Raw genomic sequence first — 18,389 nt, 5'->3', positions numbered from 1 at the left:
ATTGCCACGATATAAAAAAAAGATGTTGAGATTCTAGAAAGAGTGCTGAGAAGAGCAACAAAGATGATTAGGGGACTGGAGGCTGGAAACACACGAAGGTTACAGGAATTGAGTAGGTCTAGTCTAACAAAGAGAAGGATTGATAGCATCTTCCAATATTTGAGGGGTTGCTGCAAAGAAGAGGAAGGGGTCAAGCTATTCTCCAAAGCCCCTGAGGGCAGGACAAGAAGCAATGGGTAGAAACTAATCAAGGAGAGAAGCAACCCAGAACTAAGGAGGAATTTCCTGAAAATGAGAACAATTAACCAGTGGAACAACCCGCCTGTAGCACTTGTGGATGCTCCATCACTGGAGGTTTTCAAGAAGAGACTGGGCAGCCATTTGCCTGGGATGGTAGAGGGTCTCCGGCTTGAGCAGGGGGTTGGACTAGAAGACCTCCAAGGTCCCTTCCGACCCTGTTATTCTGTGAACAAGCATCCCCATTCTTACCGATTTCTCAGACTCGGTGTTCAAATCTCTCGGGGAGAAGTAGGGGACACTTGGAGACAGGATGGGCATGGCTAATGGGCTGCGATTCAGCATCAAGAGGGCCTGGAACCTCCGGTGGGTTGTCGCCAAAGAGCTGACCACCATGCACTTCACATTTTTCTCGACGCGCGCGAGATTTCCTTGAGTCTGGATGGAGAGGTGGCAGGTGACCTGTTGCTCCTTCTTTTCTGTTTTGGGAAAACAGGCCAACAAAAGATGATTTGTTCAGGCATCACACTTAGGCAGAACCCATTGGCGTTGGGACACAAATCATGGTTTGATCTTCCAAGTGTTTAGTCAGAACTCGTCAACGTTAGAACACAAATCATGGTTTGATTTTTCTAAGCGCTTAGTCAAAACTCATCAAGGTTAGCACACAAATCATGGTTTGATTTTCTAAGCGCTTATTCAGAACTCATCAAGGTTAGAACACAAATCATGGTCTGATCTTCCAAGCACTCAAGTCAGAACTCATCAACATTAGGACACAATCATGGCTTGATCTTCCAAGCAGGCATTTTTTATGGGTGGAGAGAAGGAAGAACTAGGGATGTTGGCCAACTTGAGCTATTCGTAATAAAACTGGGCTAAAAAGAAATGAATTACAATTCTTTGGACCGCCTCCAGAATAGACTTTTCATGGGTCACTAACCCAGAAATACTTACTAGTGTTATGACTGGAAGGCTGAGAAAAACGAGTCACAAAGCCAACATGCCGAACTACATGGCTCTCCCTGTCTTGTTCGTCGTAGTAGAACTGTTTGTCAGATACTATCAGGAAAACCACATCATCTTCTTTGGGGTATTGTTGATTTTCTATTTCATGCTGGGAAATCTTAGCTGGGGGCAAAACAAAGAAGACAAAATACAGGATGATCACCCAGTTCTACAGGCAGTCCTCGGCTTACCACATCTGAGCCCAACGTTTCCGCTGCTAAGCAAGACAAGACGTTAAGTGAGTTTTCTCCCATTCTGTGGCCTTTCTCACCGCTCTGGTCAAGCGAATGAATGACTCTAGTGATAGCAACGGGGTCATTGCGTTGATTTTGCTCATCAGAAGGTCGTGACCCCGGGAACACTGCAACCGCCGTAAGTACATGCCAGTTGCCAAGCGTTTGAATTTTGATCATATTGCAATTTTGGGATGCTGCAACAGCTGTTAAGTATGAAAAAAATGGTCGTAAGTCCCTTTTCCCAATGCTGTTTGTGAGCTTTGAACGGTCACTAAAACGAATGATTGCAAGGCCAGGACTACCTGTAGGTCTGGACAGGTAGTCCTCAACTTACAACAGTCCACTTGGCAAACATTCAGAGCTACAAACGCGCTGGAAAAAATCTTGAAAGTCACGTGTTTGTGGTTTTTAAGAGTACGTAATGTGAATGCGAAGAGTGGCGCAGGGCCAATTGGCTTCAAGCAGTCCCTTTCGACTGCTTGTCCTATTGACTCTCACGGCAATGGGAATGTAAGCTATGCTTTAGATTTGCAAAACACCTCTGGGTCCTAACGGGAGATGTTTTAGGTCAGTGGTGGGTAACCTGCCGTGCCGATAACTGCTCATGTGCCATAAGTTTTAGGTTGTGCTTGTCTGTTCATTTTATGTAAGGCAGTTTTTGCTAACGATTCGTGATTTTTTTTCCTCTCCTCCCCCCATCAAAGTTCTCACTTCACAGCATCAGATTTGGGCTCAATTTGGGGGTCGCAAAGCTGCATTTGTCTTTGTCTCTTTAGCTCGCGTCTTTGTTTTCTGACCTGTGAAATCTGCCTTGTTTAAGTCCATGTTGAAATTCAGTAAGGTCAAATGAAAAGGCTTTGGGTTCTTCAGTTTCTGGTTGTCCAGCCATTCACATGTGACCTGGAAACAGGGGAGAAGACGATGACATTGGTTTAACATCGCCTGTGGATGAGACCTCAGTGCATCCGCGACACCATATTTTGCTCCGACATGGAAACACTTATTATTCCCTCTAAGGTTTCATGCCTCCAAAGAAACCCCCTCCCAGGTGGGAAGCATGCAGAAGGACATGAATGCCAATACTAAAAGGCATATGGCCTTTGACTTACGGCCACAACCAAGCAACAAATTTCGGTTGCTAAGCGAGACGGTTCAGCGGGTTTAGCTGTTTTACGACCTTCCTGGCCACAGTGGTTAAGGGAATCGCTGCAGCCATTAAGTTAGTCCCATGGTTGGGAAGCACATCTGGTTCCCCCATGGACTTCGCTCGTCAGGTCACAACATGGGGATTGCGTGACCCCAGGACACTGTGGCCGTCATAAATATGAGCCACAGCTCCTCAAGAAAGTCTGGTTGCTTTTTGGAAAAGCACCTTTGGAACAACCATGACCTGGAGGATTGAGAATCTCCATAGAGTAGAGTAGAGTAGAGTAGAGTAGAGTAGAGTAGAGTAGAGTAGAGTAGATTAGGGGATAGAATAGAAAATAAAATAGAGGACAGAGTAGAGTAGAGTAGAGTAGAGTAGAATAGGGGATGGGATGGGATAGAATAGAATAGAATTAGAATAGAATAAGAATAGAATAGATTTATTGGCCAAGTGTGATTGGACACACAAGGAATTTGTCTTCGGTACCTAAGCTCTCAGTATACATAAAACACACAGACACTTAAGACATCTAAAGGGTCTTGGAACAAAGGAGGCCGCTTACCTCTTCAAAGGCATTGAGCATCATCAAAGGGAAGAAAGTCTTAAAATAGTCATCGTAGTTCTGAAACTTGACCGGAACAGAGTTCACAACTGCCTGCAAGAGATGGTTTGGTGGTCCCAGCTCCCTGAAGTTGGCAAACATATCATAGCTCCACTTCAGGATTTCTTTGGTGAAAATGCTGTGGTCTCTAGGCTGGTTGTGAGAACTGTTGACTTGGGCAAAGGATGGGCGCGTCTCCTGACCTGTGTCGGAGCGTGTACTGACCAGGTGGCTGTTTTGGACACTGTAGGGCTGTGTGGAGAGGTTGTTTCCATTCCTAGGGCCAAGGAGATTGGCCAGAGTTAGCTTGGGCCTCATGCCGTCCGCCTTCAAGGCAGCAAAGTGGACCAGGCTGGATTTGGTCTTTGCCTGCACGGAGCTGGTCTCAATGTCTTTGGAGAGGCTGGCAATCCGAGAAGCAGCAACAGAGGTGAAGGTTTTCTTTGTGGAAAGCTTGGCAAACATGCAGGGCTTGGCAAAGACATGATCTGGAGGGTTAGGCAGAGGGTGGACTTGGGCTCCTTCTGCCGTTTTAGGACATCCGGGATGTCTGCCTTTCTCAACGGCCTGAAGTTGATCCTGCAAGGTCGGGAGGACATCTCCATCTTCTGAGCTACTGCTACTTTCCATTAGCGAGCAAAGCTCCATGTCCACCGGGTCTCTCTGGGTTAGGAACAAGTCCTCCTCATTCTTTCCCAGGTCCAAGTCCTCCTTTAACCCAGACGCATTCTCACTCGTGTTCTTGTTGCACCAATCAAAAGAGGAACCCGAGTTGGCCCCACTAACTCCACTTGAAGAGCAGACACTCCCTGGAGCAGAGGTGGAACACCCTGGAACGGCTGAATCGGGATTGAGAGTCTCCTGCCTTGATGATGGGAGACCCTCTCTCTCCAGAGATGCAGAATGGGACCCATCGTCCTCTCGTGAATGCTGCGGTAGCGATTTCTTCAGCTGGTTAGAAGAACTCTTGCACTGGCTTGGTTTCCCTTTTGGATTGTCAACCACCTTCTTAGCAGTAGATTCCACAGTTGCCTTGGGAAGAGGCTTCTTTGCTCTGGGGACTTCCTCCCCTTTCTTCTTCTTCTCGGACCTTGACTGCCTGAAGAACTGGCGTTCTTGGCTGGCCAACAGCGCTTTGTTCTGGATAAGCATCCGTCGAGGTTCAATCAGTTTGGCCTTCCTCCTCTTCTGGTTCTTCTGGGGAAGCTGCCCGGCTGTTTTTCCATGGCTACGCAACTGGGCCAGGACGTCGTGAGACCGCTGGGAGAGCTCAGCAGCTTTGCGGGGTTTCTTCTTCAGGCCCAGCTTTTCGACGGTGGACGTCGGCTCAGGGAAATGGTGGACTTTCTTGGGAGGGACCACGAAAGGACGAGGCGATCCAGGCAGCGTCTCATGGGCCGATTCCTTTTCGGTCACAGGTCTCCTTTCCTCAGGTCTTGGTGGAGCGGTGTTGAGACACTTGGATTTGGCCAAACTCTTCCTTGGTCCGGGCGCTGGTTCCAGAGATGGTGTCAATGATCCACCAGATGCTGATGGTAATAGTGGCTTAGGGGATGCAGAAGCTGAGCTCTGTCTGGGAGACTCCCGGCCGTCGTCGTGCGTGGCTGTGAAATACTTGGAACAAACAGTGGTGCTTCCCTCGCTGACATTTTCCTCGTTGGCTTGGACAGGAAGTTTTGGTTTGGCTTTACCGACTTCCACCTGCTGTTCCAATTCTTGTGCGGCTTTTTCGATAACGTCATCCCCAAGACAGTCTGTGTCATCATCCTGCTCGCTAAGGCACCTAGCCAAGGCCAAGTCGCTCCTGCCAACTGCCTTCCCTGGAAGAACATCTGCCTCCGCTGTCTTGTCCAACTGGCTATCTTGCCAAAAGGAGTAGATCTCGTCTTCGGTTTCAAACTCAAAGCACTGCGATTCACATTCCCCGTACATCAACGGAGAATTGGAAGCGGTTATGACCTCTTGTTTGTTGGCCTCGTGGTCCTTCTGAAGGGACCCACTACTAACCTTTTCTTCTTGGCTCCTCCGGCTCAAGTTCACTTTGTTCTCTTCTTCGTCGGAAGACGTGTCCGAAATGATGATGACTTGGCTTGAAGGCCCACCTGTTCCAGGGGACAATGTGGGACCTTTGCTCTCAGATAGAGACGTACACGCTCCTTGAACTTTTCTTTGAATAGGATTCAAGTTACTTTCTTGACGATCAGCTAAATACAATCTATCCTCTCTGTCTACTTCGGGCTCTGTTGCTTGGACCACCGATTTCTTTCTCACCAGCTCCTCCCTAACCTCTGTCAAGGGGACATTCAGGTCATCACCTGTGCTACTTTCTTCTGAATCTTCCCCGCTTTTCCAAGTTCTCTTAAATTCTGCCAAGCTGTCTCTGGGTTCCTTCTTTATGGAAAGGATTTCAGCCTGGAAGCCGTTCTCCGAACTTTGTGACGGCTTGCAGGGAAGCCAACTGGACGTGCTGCTACCATCCCTCGATGTGCTTCTTGACGTTCCTTCCTGGTGATCTTGCTTTTCCTCCTTACAGGATTGCTGCTTTTCGCTCTCTGGCCGCAGCAGCCACTTCCTACTCTCCACAAACTGTTTTAATTTCAAATTTAAATCCGCTTTGTTCGACTCAATTTTCTCGGTGATCGTTTTCGGAATCTGGTTTTCTTCCACAACAGAACTGCTGGGCTTTTGGTGGAAGTCAGCGTTGGCAGTTTCGAGCTTCTCTTCCTTCCCACTGGGCTCTTTCTTCTGAACGTCTTTGTCAAAACTGCTTTGGTTTAGGGAGCTATTCTGGTTCACCAGGATCGAGTGGAAGCTTCCATTGTTCTGGTTGGGTCCCCCTGTTGAGGTAGAATGCAAGATGTGGTCCTCATGCATTAAACCCTGTTTAGCTTCCTGCTTAATGTCAGTCAAATGGAGCTCCGAATTTTTCTGGTGGCTTTGCTCTCCACAAATGGACCCCTTGGCTTCCTCATCCAAGCTATATTTCTTCTCGCATAAACTCTCTTCTTGAGGAAGATATCCTGGACTTTTGCCCTCTGGTCCTCTGATGAGGCTGGTCGGATGCTCTCCGTGGGAGGAAGCGCTCGATGACTTAGCCCAGAGGCTTCCTATGATGTCAATCAAGCAGGTCTGTAATTCCTGCGCCTGTTGGGGGCTCAGGTTCCAGTCTTCGTGACTACGCCGAAGCAAATTCAGCTCGTCCAGGAACAGGGAGGCCTTCCGCCCCATCTGGTAGCCTTCCTTTAGGAGAACCCGGATCAAATTCATGCAAACAGACTGTATGGAATCTGGTTCCCATGAGGGCACTTTTGTGAGGCGCCTGGGTCCATTCCTGGCCATGTCCCGCTCGGCTCCGCCAGGAAACGCCATGCTTGGAAGCCCGGCGCACACCACCACCACCTCCACCCAGTTTTGAGAGCTGGCCCACAAAGGGTTGAAGCATTTCTTCTTCAGGCTGAGCTCCACCACTGCCACGAGGATCCAGATGAAAAACTGAGACACTTTGTCGCATGGCTGGTCGGCATGGTGTAGGACCTCCTTGACTTCGGAACAGAGGTGCTGGATGACCACTATGCTGTAGGCCACACCCAGCTCCTTGAGGTCCATCAGGGAATGGAAGAAAGGAATGAACCAGAGGAAAGTGCTGTAGTGCAAACGCATGTCCCGCCCCATGTCGTACTGGAACATGTCGGTCAGGGTCTGCATTTCTTCATAAAAGTTGGGGCAGTAGTCCAAGCAAGCAGTAGTCCTCAGTCTTGAGTCCTGAAATATAATCCAGACAGTCTGTCAGCTGCCACCTTGCGGTGACATGGACTACTGCCATGGACTCTGGGGAAGGCTGGATGGGAGAGGGACTATTTGGGGGAAGGCGAAAGTAACTACTTTTATCTCCCGAAGAAGCTGCTTCAAGGTTGGGAAAAGAGGGCAGCGGCATGCCAACCTATCTTGAAGTGCCCATTTTGAAAACATTGGTCACAGGGGGCATCAGCGACTGGAGCAATTAAGGGAGGGAAAAGGGGAACTTTTTGGTGCACGATTCTCAGTTCTGCCTATGCGCTATTGCAACGCATGGGAGTTCTAATAAAATTACACCTTTCTCAACAAATGGAGCCAAGGATCGTTTTTATTTAGAGGTTTAAGTGGCAGCAGGACCGATAGAGTCAGTGAACACTTCCACTCATTCCTGGATCACATGTTTCTCAACCGTGGCAGCTTGTCATAACTTCTAACAGTTACTAAGTACTGAACTAAATAATACCATTTAGGATATTCGGAATTTACCTGCTGGAGCCTTTCTGGGTTGTAGTTATATACAATTTGGCTGCAGGTAATTACATCTTCGTAGTCGGATGGTGGCTCTGATTTTGTGCTGAAAAACGAAGAAGAAAATCAAAGAAAGCCGGAAAGCAGCATGTCCCGGTTTACAACCAGGAGCGATAAAAAAAAAACTATGCTCATCTTCCTGAAACCTAGAAAAAGATTAGACTGATGGCCCCTGGCTATTGGTCCATTGGATGAGTGTGTGTGACTGGCCCAAGGTTATCCAGTTGGCAAAGGTGGGACTAGAATTCACCATCTCCTAGTGATTGGCCCAAACTCACCTAGACGGCTTTCGTGTCTGTGGTGGAACTAGAACACTCCCCACCGCTTGGTCTTTGGCCCAAACTCACTCAGATCACTTTTGTGCCTGAGGTGATCCGCCCAATCGGCTTTCATGGCTACGGCAGAACTACAACTCACTGACTGCCTCCTGGGGATTGGCCCAAAGTCACTCAGGTGGCTTTCACGCCTGAGCTGGGACTAGAGGTCCCGGTCCCTGGCTTTGTAGCCTTTTACCACTAAACCAAACTGGCTTTCAATTTGCAAGAAGGGAAGTTTAGGGATGTGGGGGGGAAAGGGTTCAGATTATTCATAGACCAGAAAGGGCAAGATGCATATGGACCAAAGGCAGTTTTGTTTTCGATTCAGAACAAAATGTTTTGTTTTCATAATTTTTATTTATACAAACATTCCATCTTTCATTTGAACAGTGTGTTGTCTGGGTATAAATATCTTGTGCCATAACCATTATAGTTTATACATATTCATTGCTTACCTTTAGTACTCTATACTTAATATATCTAACTCTTATAACATTCCCCATCTTAACATTTTTAATTCTTACCACATTTACTATTTTGCACTAGTCCTCATTAATTTCTAACTTCCATATTTGTTTTCCAACCATTGATAAAATAAATCCCATATCGCATAATCTTCAATTTGTTCCTTCTCTTGGATTGCTAGGGGTTAACCTATTCATTTCTGCAGAGTCTAATATTTTTTCTTATCACATTCTCTTCAGTCAGACATTTTTCCAATTTTGTGCAAATACAATTCTAGCTGCAGTTAGTACATGAATAATTCAATATACATTCTCTTGACTATAATTTTCATGATATTGTTTTGAGTGGGACCGGGACAACTAGAGAAGAGAAAGGCTTCTAAAAATTTGACCCTGTGCATACAACAAGAGAAAAACTGCTTGAGAATAGTTTAAGAAAGAGCAAGGACACAACTCCAAGGGAGATATGGGTGCATTGCTTAAATCTGAATTCCCCCCTTTCCAGATTCCTGTCATTAGACTGAAGGAAAAGACACAGACCTGGAGCACTTTTGTCGAATGCTCTCTATTTCCTTCTTATAGCTTGCATTACTGATGATTGCCTGGAACGCCCGGACAGGATCCGCCAACTGACCCCACACTTTGGATCCCAACTTATCTAGGATCACCATGAAACATTGGAGGACGGGCCAAAAGGGGTCATTGATTTCACCTGGAGCAACAAAAAAACAAACATAATTATGATCCTGGTTTGTTTGTTAAACTTCTAATCCTGGTTCCTTCTGGAAGCTGAAGAGGGAATACGGAGCATTCCCACCTCGTACGGCAGGTTGGGCTAAGGGAGTCAGCCTCACCTTGAAGGTGGGAGTATAGGTAGTCCTTGACTTACAACTTTTTGTTTAGCGACCGTTCAAAGTCACAATGAAAAGTGTGACTTACGACCATTTTTCACGCTTGCGACCACGGCAACATCTGCGTGGTCACATGAACACAGTTCAGATGCTTGGCAACTGACTCATATATATATATATATATGTCGACTGCAGTGTGTGTGTGTGTGTGCGCTTTTGTGACCTTCCGAGAAGCAAAAGTCAATGGGGGAAGCTAGGTTCGCTTAACAACCAGGTTTTATTACTTTAACAACTGCAGCGATTCACTTAACGACTAGGGCGAGAAAGGTCGTAAAATTGGGCAAAATTCATTTAACACTTGTCTCGCTTTGCCAGGGAAATTTTGGGCTCGGCTGTGGTCCTACCTGTACTATCTAAGACTCTACATGAGGGTTCAGCGCCCAAGTTGGACAACAGAAACTTGACCAGAAAGTATAAATGACCAAACGCTTTGCCAACACACTGTAGAAAGTTGATGTCTTTGCATCAACCCTCCATTAACATCCTGCCACATAGCCACCCTTTGAACTTATGAAAGACTTCTGACCCAAATGTGAAGTTCTGACATCCACCTACCACCCCACCCCACCACCCCAAGTCACATGATTGTGTGATATCTGCACTGATAACTGTTTGCAGATCCCACAGTCATGTTTCTGGCAAAAACAAAAACCTGCCCACTGCAAACAATGGGCTTATTTAACTATAGCGACTCCTTTCGTGACCGCTGCAAAAATGTCAGAAAACCAGGTTGCAGACATGACGATGACCTGCTTAAAAACCAGCATGGCTTTTACAACTGTCATTCCGGGCTCGACTTTGGCCCTACGTCAAAGATTACATACTATTATATGAACCACTCGGGCATAAAGGAATAATCATCCCCGGTCTCTGACTCTTTCCATCACAGCCTCCAGAGTTCACTCATCCATTACCATCGGTCTGTTTTTTCATGATGTTCATGATAGACTGCATGAAATTCTGTTTGTCTGGTCCGAGCATCAATGAATCCATTGCTTGTTCTTCCAGCACCGAGAGCAGCATACAGAGACCTGCATGAAAACCACCCGAAATCAGACATTAACTGGCCGTTTCGTAATCCACAAGCATCTTCATTACGAACAAGCTTAAATCAGAATAAAGCTGGAAGGGACCTTGGGAAGGAAGGAAAGGAAGGAAGGAAGGAAGGAAGGAAGGGAAGGAAGGAAGAAAGAAAGGAAAGGAAGGAAAGGAAAGGAAGGAAAGGAAAGGAAAGGAAGGAAGGAAGGAAGGAAGGGGAAGGAAGGAAGGAAGGAAGGAAGGAAGGAAGGAAAGGAAGGAAGGAAGGAAGGAAGGAAGGAAGGAAGGACAAAAGAATGAATGAATGAAAGAGGAAAAAGAAAGAGGAAAAAGAGGGAACAGACTAAACCCCAATTCCCATAATAACCTTGCCATTCTCTCTCCTTACCAAGCCAATAGTTCTTATAATTGCCAGTATCATACAGATGGGGAGGCAACAGGACTAGTCTGGTTTTCTCAACCCCCAATGAGCTATAGATATCCGGGTTTTCGAAGAGGCCCAGTTCTATCACTTTGAACAAACAGATCAGCACTTCTTGGATGTCATAATAATCGTCTCGGTCGACTTTGCCCAGGTTCCTGGCGGTCAGGATGGCCCACTGGCGGATCTAGGGATTTGAAGGTTGTTGAATGAATGGGTTTTAAGTCAAGCATCACGTGTGCAGCCAAATTTATTTTATTTATGAAGCAGGTGGATCTGATCAGGTGACTCTGATAAGGTGGCTTATGGACATTGAAGAAAATGCAGCATAAAACTCATCCGGGGACCCTTCCAACTCTGTTATTGTGTTATTCGGTTAATCAATAACGGCCTTAAATTTAAACATTCAATTAAAATTGTAGCCTACTGCAAGCAAGATCTGATGTTCTTTTCGCTCTTTCTGCAAGTGGAACCAGCAAAAATAATGCTCCCTCTTTAAATGTTCACTGTTAATGCCAGAATCTTGAATTCTAAGCTGTCACTCCCAAGGAAGCCAGGTTTACAAACCATGATTTGCTGTTGGCCTATGGATCCAAATTGGTTCAGGGGCAAAAAACAACAACAACAACACACACCCAAAAAACCTTGCAGATTCAAATATTTAAATAGGAAGGAAGAGGTTTACCACACTAAGAACTTCCTGGGTACCTGGCTCACTGCGTTTGCTGCAGAAATGCAAAGAATTTAGCTCTGGAGACGACAAACGTCAGGAGAGAGAAAGGAAATAAACCAGAGTGACTCACCATTTCATTGGGGTGCACCATGAGTAAATAGATACCAGGATGCTTGCCAACTACTTGGTAGAAGTAGTTCATTTCCTCCATTTTGCAAAGAGCTTCTACGCACAGCTCGCCTGCAAGTGAGAGAAGAACCGCAAAGTCAGGCAGGCATGCCACCAAAAGAACAAGATGTTATGCATCTTTTGGAGATCAAAGCCACATTTGGGGGAGAGAGAAAAAATGCTATTTCTGCGGCATAAGGCATTGTTTTTTTAATTCATCTTCGGCTCTCCAAGGTCAAAGCTCCCAGATCTTTGCTTTTTCAAAAGACCAGAAAGCTCCTTTTTCAGCCCCCCCCACATCCACCAAAAAAAAAAAAAAAAAGAGAGAAGGTTTTGAAAAGTTTGTGTTTCAATGGATGGGGTTGCTGAAAGGAAGGGAGGCGGGGTATGGAAACAAAGGCCAGAGGGGAACTGGAAATATTATCTGTCATTTCACACCTCCAGTCTGCTTGGCTGAAGAAAGTTGCAGCAATTTTGCAAGCTCTATTTTTATGCTAGGTGTGAACAAACCCAAGGTGAGTTTATCTAAAAAAGGGAGGATTAGAATGCTGAAGGGATGCTATGAAGCAGGAACACTGAAATGTTTTATTTAAAATATAAATATAAATATATACACACACACACACACACACACACACACCATATTTTCCGGACTATAGAGCGTACCGGAATATAAGCCGCACCCACTAAATTTTAAAAGAAAAAAATATTTTTACATATATTAGCCGCACCAGACTATAAGCCACAGATATATACATTGTGAAATGAGATATTCACACAGAAAGAGAAGAATGTTCTTCGCATGCGGCCAGACGTCTCCAACGTCTCACCATTGGTTCATTAACGCCAAGCTTACGTGCAGCAGCTCTATTCCCTTCCTGGATAGACAGATCGATTGCTTTCAACTGAAAAGCTGCAGCATATGCTTTTCTTCATGTACTTTCCATGTGGAGGGTGTGAAAAATATTTTGCGTTCGTGTGTGTTGTGCTACTTGCGTTGAGCGCGCCAAAAACCACCGGTAGCGTCTTCTTCTTTGCATTGACCTCTTGGGTCTGTCACGTTTTTTGCGCCCCCTGATGGCAGTTAGTGAAGAAAAATCTATAGATAAGCTGCATTGCTGTACAAGCCGCAGGGTTCAAAGTGTGGGAAAAAAGTAGCGGCTTATAGTCTGGAAAATACGGTAGATATATAGATTTTATAGATAGATAGATAGATATAAAGTAGAAATAGATATAAATTAGATATACAGATATAATGGTAGGAAGCTGGCAAAATAGGCACCCATAATGCCCAGGTGCAATCTTTGGTGCTGGATTCAGGAAAAAAGGTTCCTGAATCCAGAAATTTGGGAAGCTAAGAAGAGAAGCCTAAGACAACTTGATTCCTACGGTCCTTAGATCAGGATCAGGAATTTAGCAAGACTTCCTGGCTGAGAAATTCTGGGAGTTGAAGCCCACAAGCCTTTAAAGTTGCCAATTTTGGAGACCTCTGAAACTGTTTTGTCTACAATAAAAAAAAATATTTTTTGGGGGGGGGAGCTAAGTCACGTTCTCAAAACTTCTGCCAAAGTGCAGAGATGTTTGACAACAGATATCAGCTGTCAAGATAGAAGTTGGACAGGTCTGAAAAGGTAAACAAATAATGCCTAGGAAATGACAGGTAAAGTGCTTTGGGGTAAAACAATTAAAACATTTGCTATTGCCTAGTCTTGTTTCACAAGGCTGCATTATAACATGTCTGAGCTTGATTGTTTTCTAGCAGACTAGATAACATAACCAGTGCATCAAAGACCTCACAGTCCTCCTCCTCCTCCACTCCACAAACCCCACTTCCTTCTAGCTCAGATGATGTTACCTAGTTGGGTCATGAAACTTCTGCAAGAGAGCAACCAAGCTCAGAGAGCACCAAGGATTGTGGGGATCTCTGCTCAGCAAGTGGGTCAAGAGCCCCCCCCCGCCTTTCAAAACTCACTGAGGTGTTCATGAAGTAGCAGGTAGGGATACTTGAGGACTTCCAGCAAGGGCACCCGGAGGCGCTTCTCAAAATTAGGACCAGTGTAACACGAGGTCCAGGGCTTCACTCTGTCTTCCTCCACCAAGTAGAGGTCGTTTTCATCGTCCACTCGCATGGACTTCTCAAAGTGGCCAACGAGACGGATAACTTCCAAATCCCACAGGATCTGCAGTTGGAAAAGCAAAGGGGAATTTTAGGAGGAGCCCTGTTTTGTTTTGTTTTTTCTGAAGGAAGAAAAAAATAACCATTGGTTTATCATAGACCTGAAGATTTAAGGAAGACATGGATTGGGCAAAGGGATCTGCAAAATAATGAAGAGGTGGGAGGAACAGTATGAATATCACTTGAAAGGGAGGTCAGAAATCCTTGGTACTTTTTCCTACCCTGGACAAATGGCTGTCTAAGCTCTTCTTGAAAGCCTCCAATGATGGAGGCAGGCCAGAAGCTAATTGTTCTCAATGTCAGGAAATTTCTCCTCCGTTCTAGGACTTCCTCTACTCATTGCTTCGTGTCCTGCCTTCCTGTGTTTTGGAGACAACCCCCCCCCCACTTCTCTGTGACAACCCAACAAGGACTGCTATCAGGTCACCCCTAAATACACCAGGGCAAACTTCTCCGAATACAAGCTAACTGGGAAACTGTTAATAACCGTTTAGGGTCAAAGTAATCATCTTGATAATGTAAGTACAATTATTTGTTGTCTTTTATAAAAACAATTTGATACATATCTATAACCACCCAGTGATTGAAGTTCTCTATACAAATCGTCTCTCTGGCAGAGATTAAGGGGAGGGGGGGAAACAAACAGAGCAGACTTTATAGATGATTTTTGAAAATGTATTACTTGAAACGGACACAATGTTAAAACAAAAAGCAAACCTCAAACTTTAAACCAAGGAGAAATAAATAAACGGAAGTATCAACTACGCAGCTGTCTGAACCTTGCCAAGATACAAGATTTAAGTACCAAGATTAAGATCCGTTCATATTTATAAGAAAAAAACCATGCCCTGGATCAGAGTACCTGGTGCAAAGATGGAATCCCCTCTCTCGCTTGGTGGTACTCCTCCACGCATTCCAGACAGTAACAGAGGTCATCGTTGGCGGCAGCAAAATCCTTCGAAGACAGGGCAGCGGAGGCATAACTTGCTAGTAGCTTGACAGTAGCGGGACCACCTGGTGTACACCAGCAACATGTACTCATCCTACAGGGAGGAGAAAAAGGGGACAAAGGTTCCAGTGGAAGTAGATTTGTAGCTCAGGGCTCAAACCTGTGCGGTCCTCTGAGCTTGGGTGCTTTCTTGCAGATGTTTCATGACCCAACTAGGGACCAACATCAGTGCTAGATGGGATTTGCAGAGAAGAGGACAACGACTGTGGGGTCTTGGTGCTCTCATTGTTTTCCTGCAGATGTTTCATGACCTAACTAGGGAGCATCATCAGTGCTAGAAGGGACTGGGGTTTGTGAAGAGGAGGAGGAGGAGGACTGTGGGGTCCTTGGTGCTCTCAGAGCTTGGCTGTTTTCTTGCCGACGTCTCATTAGATAGCACTGATGATGTTACCTAGTTGGGTAATGAAATGTCTGCAAGAAAACCACCAAGCTGAGAGATCCCCAAGGACCCCATCGAGAAGTTGATTACTGGATGGCACTGAAACACTTAGCTATGACTGGGCACATTCACTTTGGGGGATCAGCCATTATCACCTCTAGAGATGCCACCTGTACCCCCATTTAAGCCTTGGCCCTCTGGGTTGATTTAATGTCTTAACTCTGAATGCCGAATGTTCTTATTCTTTAATGTTCATATTGTTTTATACCATGTTTTCCTACTGTTGCAAGCTACCCACAGTCCCTTGACAGGTTGCTGGCATGTCAATGCAAAACCTCATACCTTGAAATATGATATGTGCAGAACACATAACCCCACCCCGATGCCAGCCCATAAAAACAGTGCAAACAAAATAACAAAGCAAGTCTTAAGGGTTCACAAAGACATCAAAGCTCGTCCTGGTTCACACCACCCTGTGGCAAAGGAATCCCTTGTATTGATGGCTTGTAAGTTACAGTAATCACTACCAGTCCAGGCTAGTCTGCAATTATTTGCTCCATGACAAAGAAACCTTAAGATTTATAGCCAGAGTGCATTTGATTCAACAATTGGCCAGCAAAAAGAAAGAAAGTAAGTCTCAGTTTCTATTCTACACAAACTGAAAGTGAAGCACAGTAGAAAAACAGAGAATTGGCGACAATCCAGCCCAGAGCCAAACCCTGGTAGGAAATGCTAAGGAAAGGATTCGTTTACCAGAACAAACAGAAATTCCCACGGCTAAAGAAAAGCAGACCACAGAGAGATTTCTGCTCCTGGCTACACCAGTTTTGCCCTTCAGTCTGTCCTATATAAAGCATGGATGACAGTTCACACTATCAACGACAGCCACACAGAGCTAAACTGAGCAACAGAGAGCGGGAGGGAGAAAGCTGCTTTTAAAAACTGCAACGGAAGAGATTCTAAATTTCAGAATAAGGTTCAAGATTGGAGAATGGAAGTTCTTTGGGGGAATCAAAATGTATTTCCATATTACAGGCTTCTGATTCTCTGGAAACTCCAAAAAATGCCTGTGCTTGTCTCCTTCAACTGCAGAGAAGAGGAGGGAGAACCAGAGAGGACAATGGCTCTATTTTGTTCTTCTCCCTCCTGGCAAACGGGCAGAAAAAGCTGCACAAACCCGTTTTAAAATCGATTGCAGTTGCTAGAACAGCTGCCTTATTTTATTAGCAATGCATTTCACCTTATTGCTTTCGGATTCCTTTCTTAAACAAGCCACAATAACTGAGTCCATATGTCACACCAAGCCACCAACTAATTCACAAATCACCACATCCAACACTAAAATGAATTGTATCTTCAATTTGGATTGAAAAAATCCAGTCCTTACATCCATTGCAGGTAATCCTCGACTTACAACAGTTTAGTGACTGTGCAAAGTTGCAACTGATAAGAGGGACTTATGACCGTTTTGCACACTTGCAACCAATGTGGCGCCTCCATGGTCATGTGATCAAAATTTGGACACACATTTAGGATGGTTGCAGTGTACCCGATCCCTTTTCGTGACTTTCTGACAAACAAAGTCAATGGGGAAGCCAGATTCACTTCACAAAATAGGTAAAATTGGGGGCAAAACTCACTTAACCGATGTCTCGCTTAGCAGCAAGAAACTTTGCACCCGAATTGTGGCCATAAGTCAAGGATTACCTGTAGTTAGCAGATCCAATTCCCACTTGTGATTGTATGACTGTAACTTTGTTGCTTGTATCAGTACGATTTATATTGACTGTTTCCTAGTGGGATTTGATTGATTATTGTACCCTATGACTTTATTTAATGGTTGTACCCGATTCTTGACGAATGTCTCTTTTATGTACACTGAGAGCATTTGCACCAAGACAAATTCCTTGTGTCCAATCACACTTGGCCAATAAAGAATTCTATTCTCTTGTCTATTCTATTCTCCTGTCTATTCTATTTATTCTACTCTATTCTATATTCTATTGTGTGTGCCTGTGTGTGTATATATACACACGAACATTACACATACACACTATATATATGTGTGTGTGTGTATACCCTAGTGTTATGTCTCACCTTTCCAAGGAAGATGAAAAGTCCAAACTCTGACAAAATACAGCCAGGCAAGAAGATTCAGTATCTACAGAGTTAATTCCTTTAAGCAGGCAATGTTCTTGTGCCAAGTCCGACAAGGTAACCAGAAACATTAATCACAAAAGCTTTCAAGAAACACCGAAGCTGGACAGAAAATCCACACTTTGTCCCGTACAGAGTTCCCAGAGAAAACACACCCACTTTTATCCCCTGTGGGGTGTGTCTCCACGGCTCCGCTCACTCTCCGATTCATCCACGCCTCCTGCGCTGCAGCTCACACTTCTTCCTAGCATCAAGCCAGCATTCGTCTACTTGATGCTCTGTCAGAGGCTGCTCCGCTATGCCCTCCTCCTCCTCCTCCTCCTGATCAGCCTCAGGCTGTCCCTCTCGGTTATCTGCCGAAACCCGAGACCTAATCAGGGAGGAAGGCATTGCCGAAGAGGAAGGTCCTGGGGAGGAAGGCATTCCCAATTCCTCTTCCTCATCTTCCTCCTCCTCCAAGTACGCAGGCTCAGGACTCGGAGCCACAACACCCTAGATCAGGGGTGTCCAACCTTGGCCACTTTAAGCCTGGAGGACTTCAACTCCCAGAATTCCCCAGCCAGCAAAGCTGGCTGGGGAATTCTGGGAGTTGAAGTCCTCCAGGCTTAAAGTGGCCAAGGTGACACCCTGCCCTAGATATATAGCATGTATATTTGTGTGTGTGTGTGTGTGTCTTAGGGACCCACTTGCGAGCCTTTGAACTCCTCCTGAGGGGGAAACACCCTCCACTTCTCCGGGGGGGCCACCCTTCGCTTCTTTCCCCCTGCATTTGAAGCCCCCAAAGTCCCTTCCCCGCAAAGTGCCAGTGGGGGGGGGGTCAGCCAAGGGGCCCTGAGCATGAGAGGAGCCCCAGGGGAGGGGAACTGGAGGGGTTAAACACAACCTAGGAGGGGGAAAGGCTCTGCCCGCTTTCCTTGCCCCCCCTCCCCAAATTCTCTGTGAAGACACGGGAATGCAGCGTTAACCCGGGTTTGGTGTGTGTGTGTGGAATAAGCTCCATATTGCGGGGGGGGCGGTTTAAAGGGCTTCCTCAGCCCCTCCTGAGGTAAATGGGAGGGGGGCCTTTTCTCAGCTGTGGGGGAGGGGGAAAGCGAGGAAGCCCCGCCCCCTTAAGCCTCCCCGGC

At 45.8% G+C, this 18,389-nt stretch overlaps 1 protein-coding gene across 1 annotated transcript in view; it reads right to left on the bottom strand.

The window, feature by feature from the left end:
- SETX (senataxin) overlaps nucleotides 1-18,389 on the bottom strand; it is a 33,687-nt gene that overhangs the window by 15,124 nt on the left and 174 nt on the right. Inside the window, exons 2-12 of the mRNA XM_087944121.1 lie at nucleotides 14,583-14,763; nucleotides 13,517-13,724; nucleotides 11,507-11,616; nucleotides 10,671-10,890; nucleotides 10,159-10,275; nucleotides 8,874-9,045; nucleotides 7,511-7,598; nucleotides 3,191-6,991; nucleotides 2,279-2,381; nucleotides 1,195-1,368; nucleotides 490-716 (exon numbers count right to left, since the gene is read on the bottom strand). Coding sequence (XP_087800247.1) covers nucleotides 490-716; nucleotides 1,195-1,368; nucleotides 2,279-2,381; nucleotides 3,191-6,991; nucleotides 7,511-7,598; nucleotides 8,874-9,045; nucleotides 10,159-10,275; nucleotides 10,671-10,890; nucleotides 11,507-11,616; nucleotides 13,517-13,724; nucleotides 14,583-14,762 — 5,400 coding nt within the window. The 5' untranslated portion in view covers nucleotide 14,763. The remainder of the gene's footprint in view (nucleotides 1-489; nucleotides 717-1,194; nucleotides 1,369-2,278; nucleotides 2,382-3,190; nucleotides 6,992-7,510; nucleotides 7,599-8,873; nucleotides 9,046-10,158; nucleotides 10,276-10,670; nucleotides 10,891-11,506; nucleotides 11,617-13,516; nucleotides 13,725-14,582; nucleotides 14,764-18,389) is intronic.

This window comes from Notechis scutatus, chromosome 15 (assembly GCF_049901735.1).
Source record: "Notechis scutatus isolate UNSWTSFEM ecotype Mainland chromosome 15, rNotScu1.2, whole genome shotgun sequence".
In the NCBI taxonomy this organism is placed as follows: domain Eukaryota; kingdom Metazoa; phylum Chordata; class Lepidosauria; order Squamata; family Elapidae; genus Notechis; species Notechis scutatus.
The sequence above is the reverse complement of the archived record's forward strand: the minus strand, read 5'-3'. Positions and strand labels throughout refer to the sequence as shown.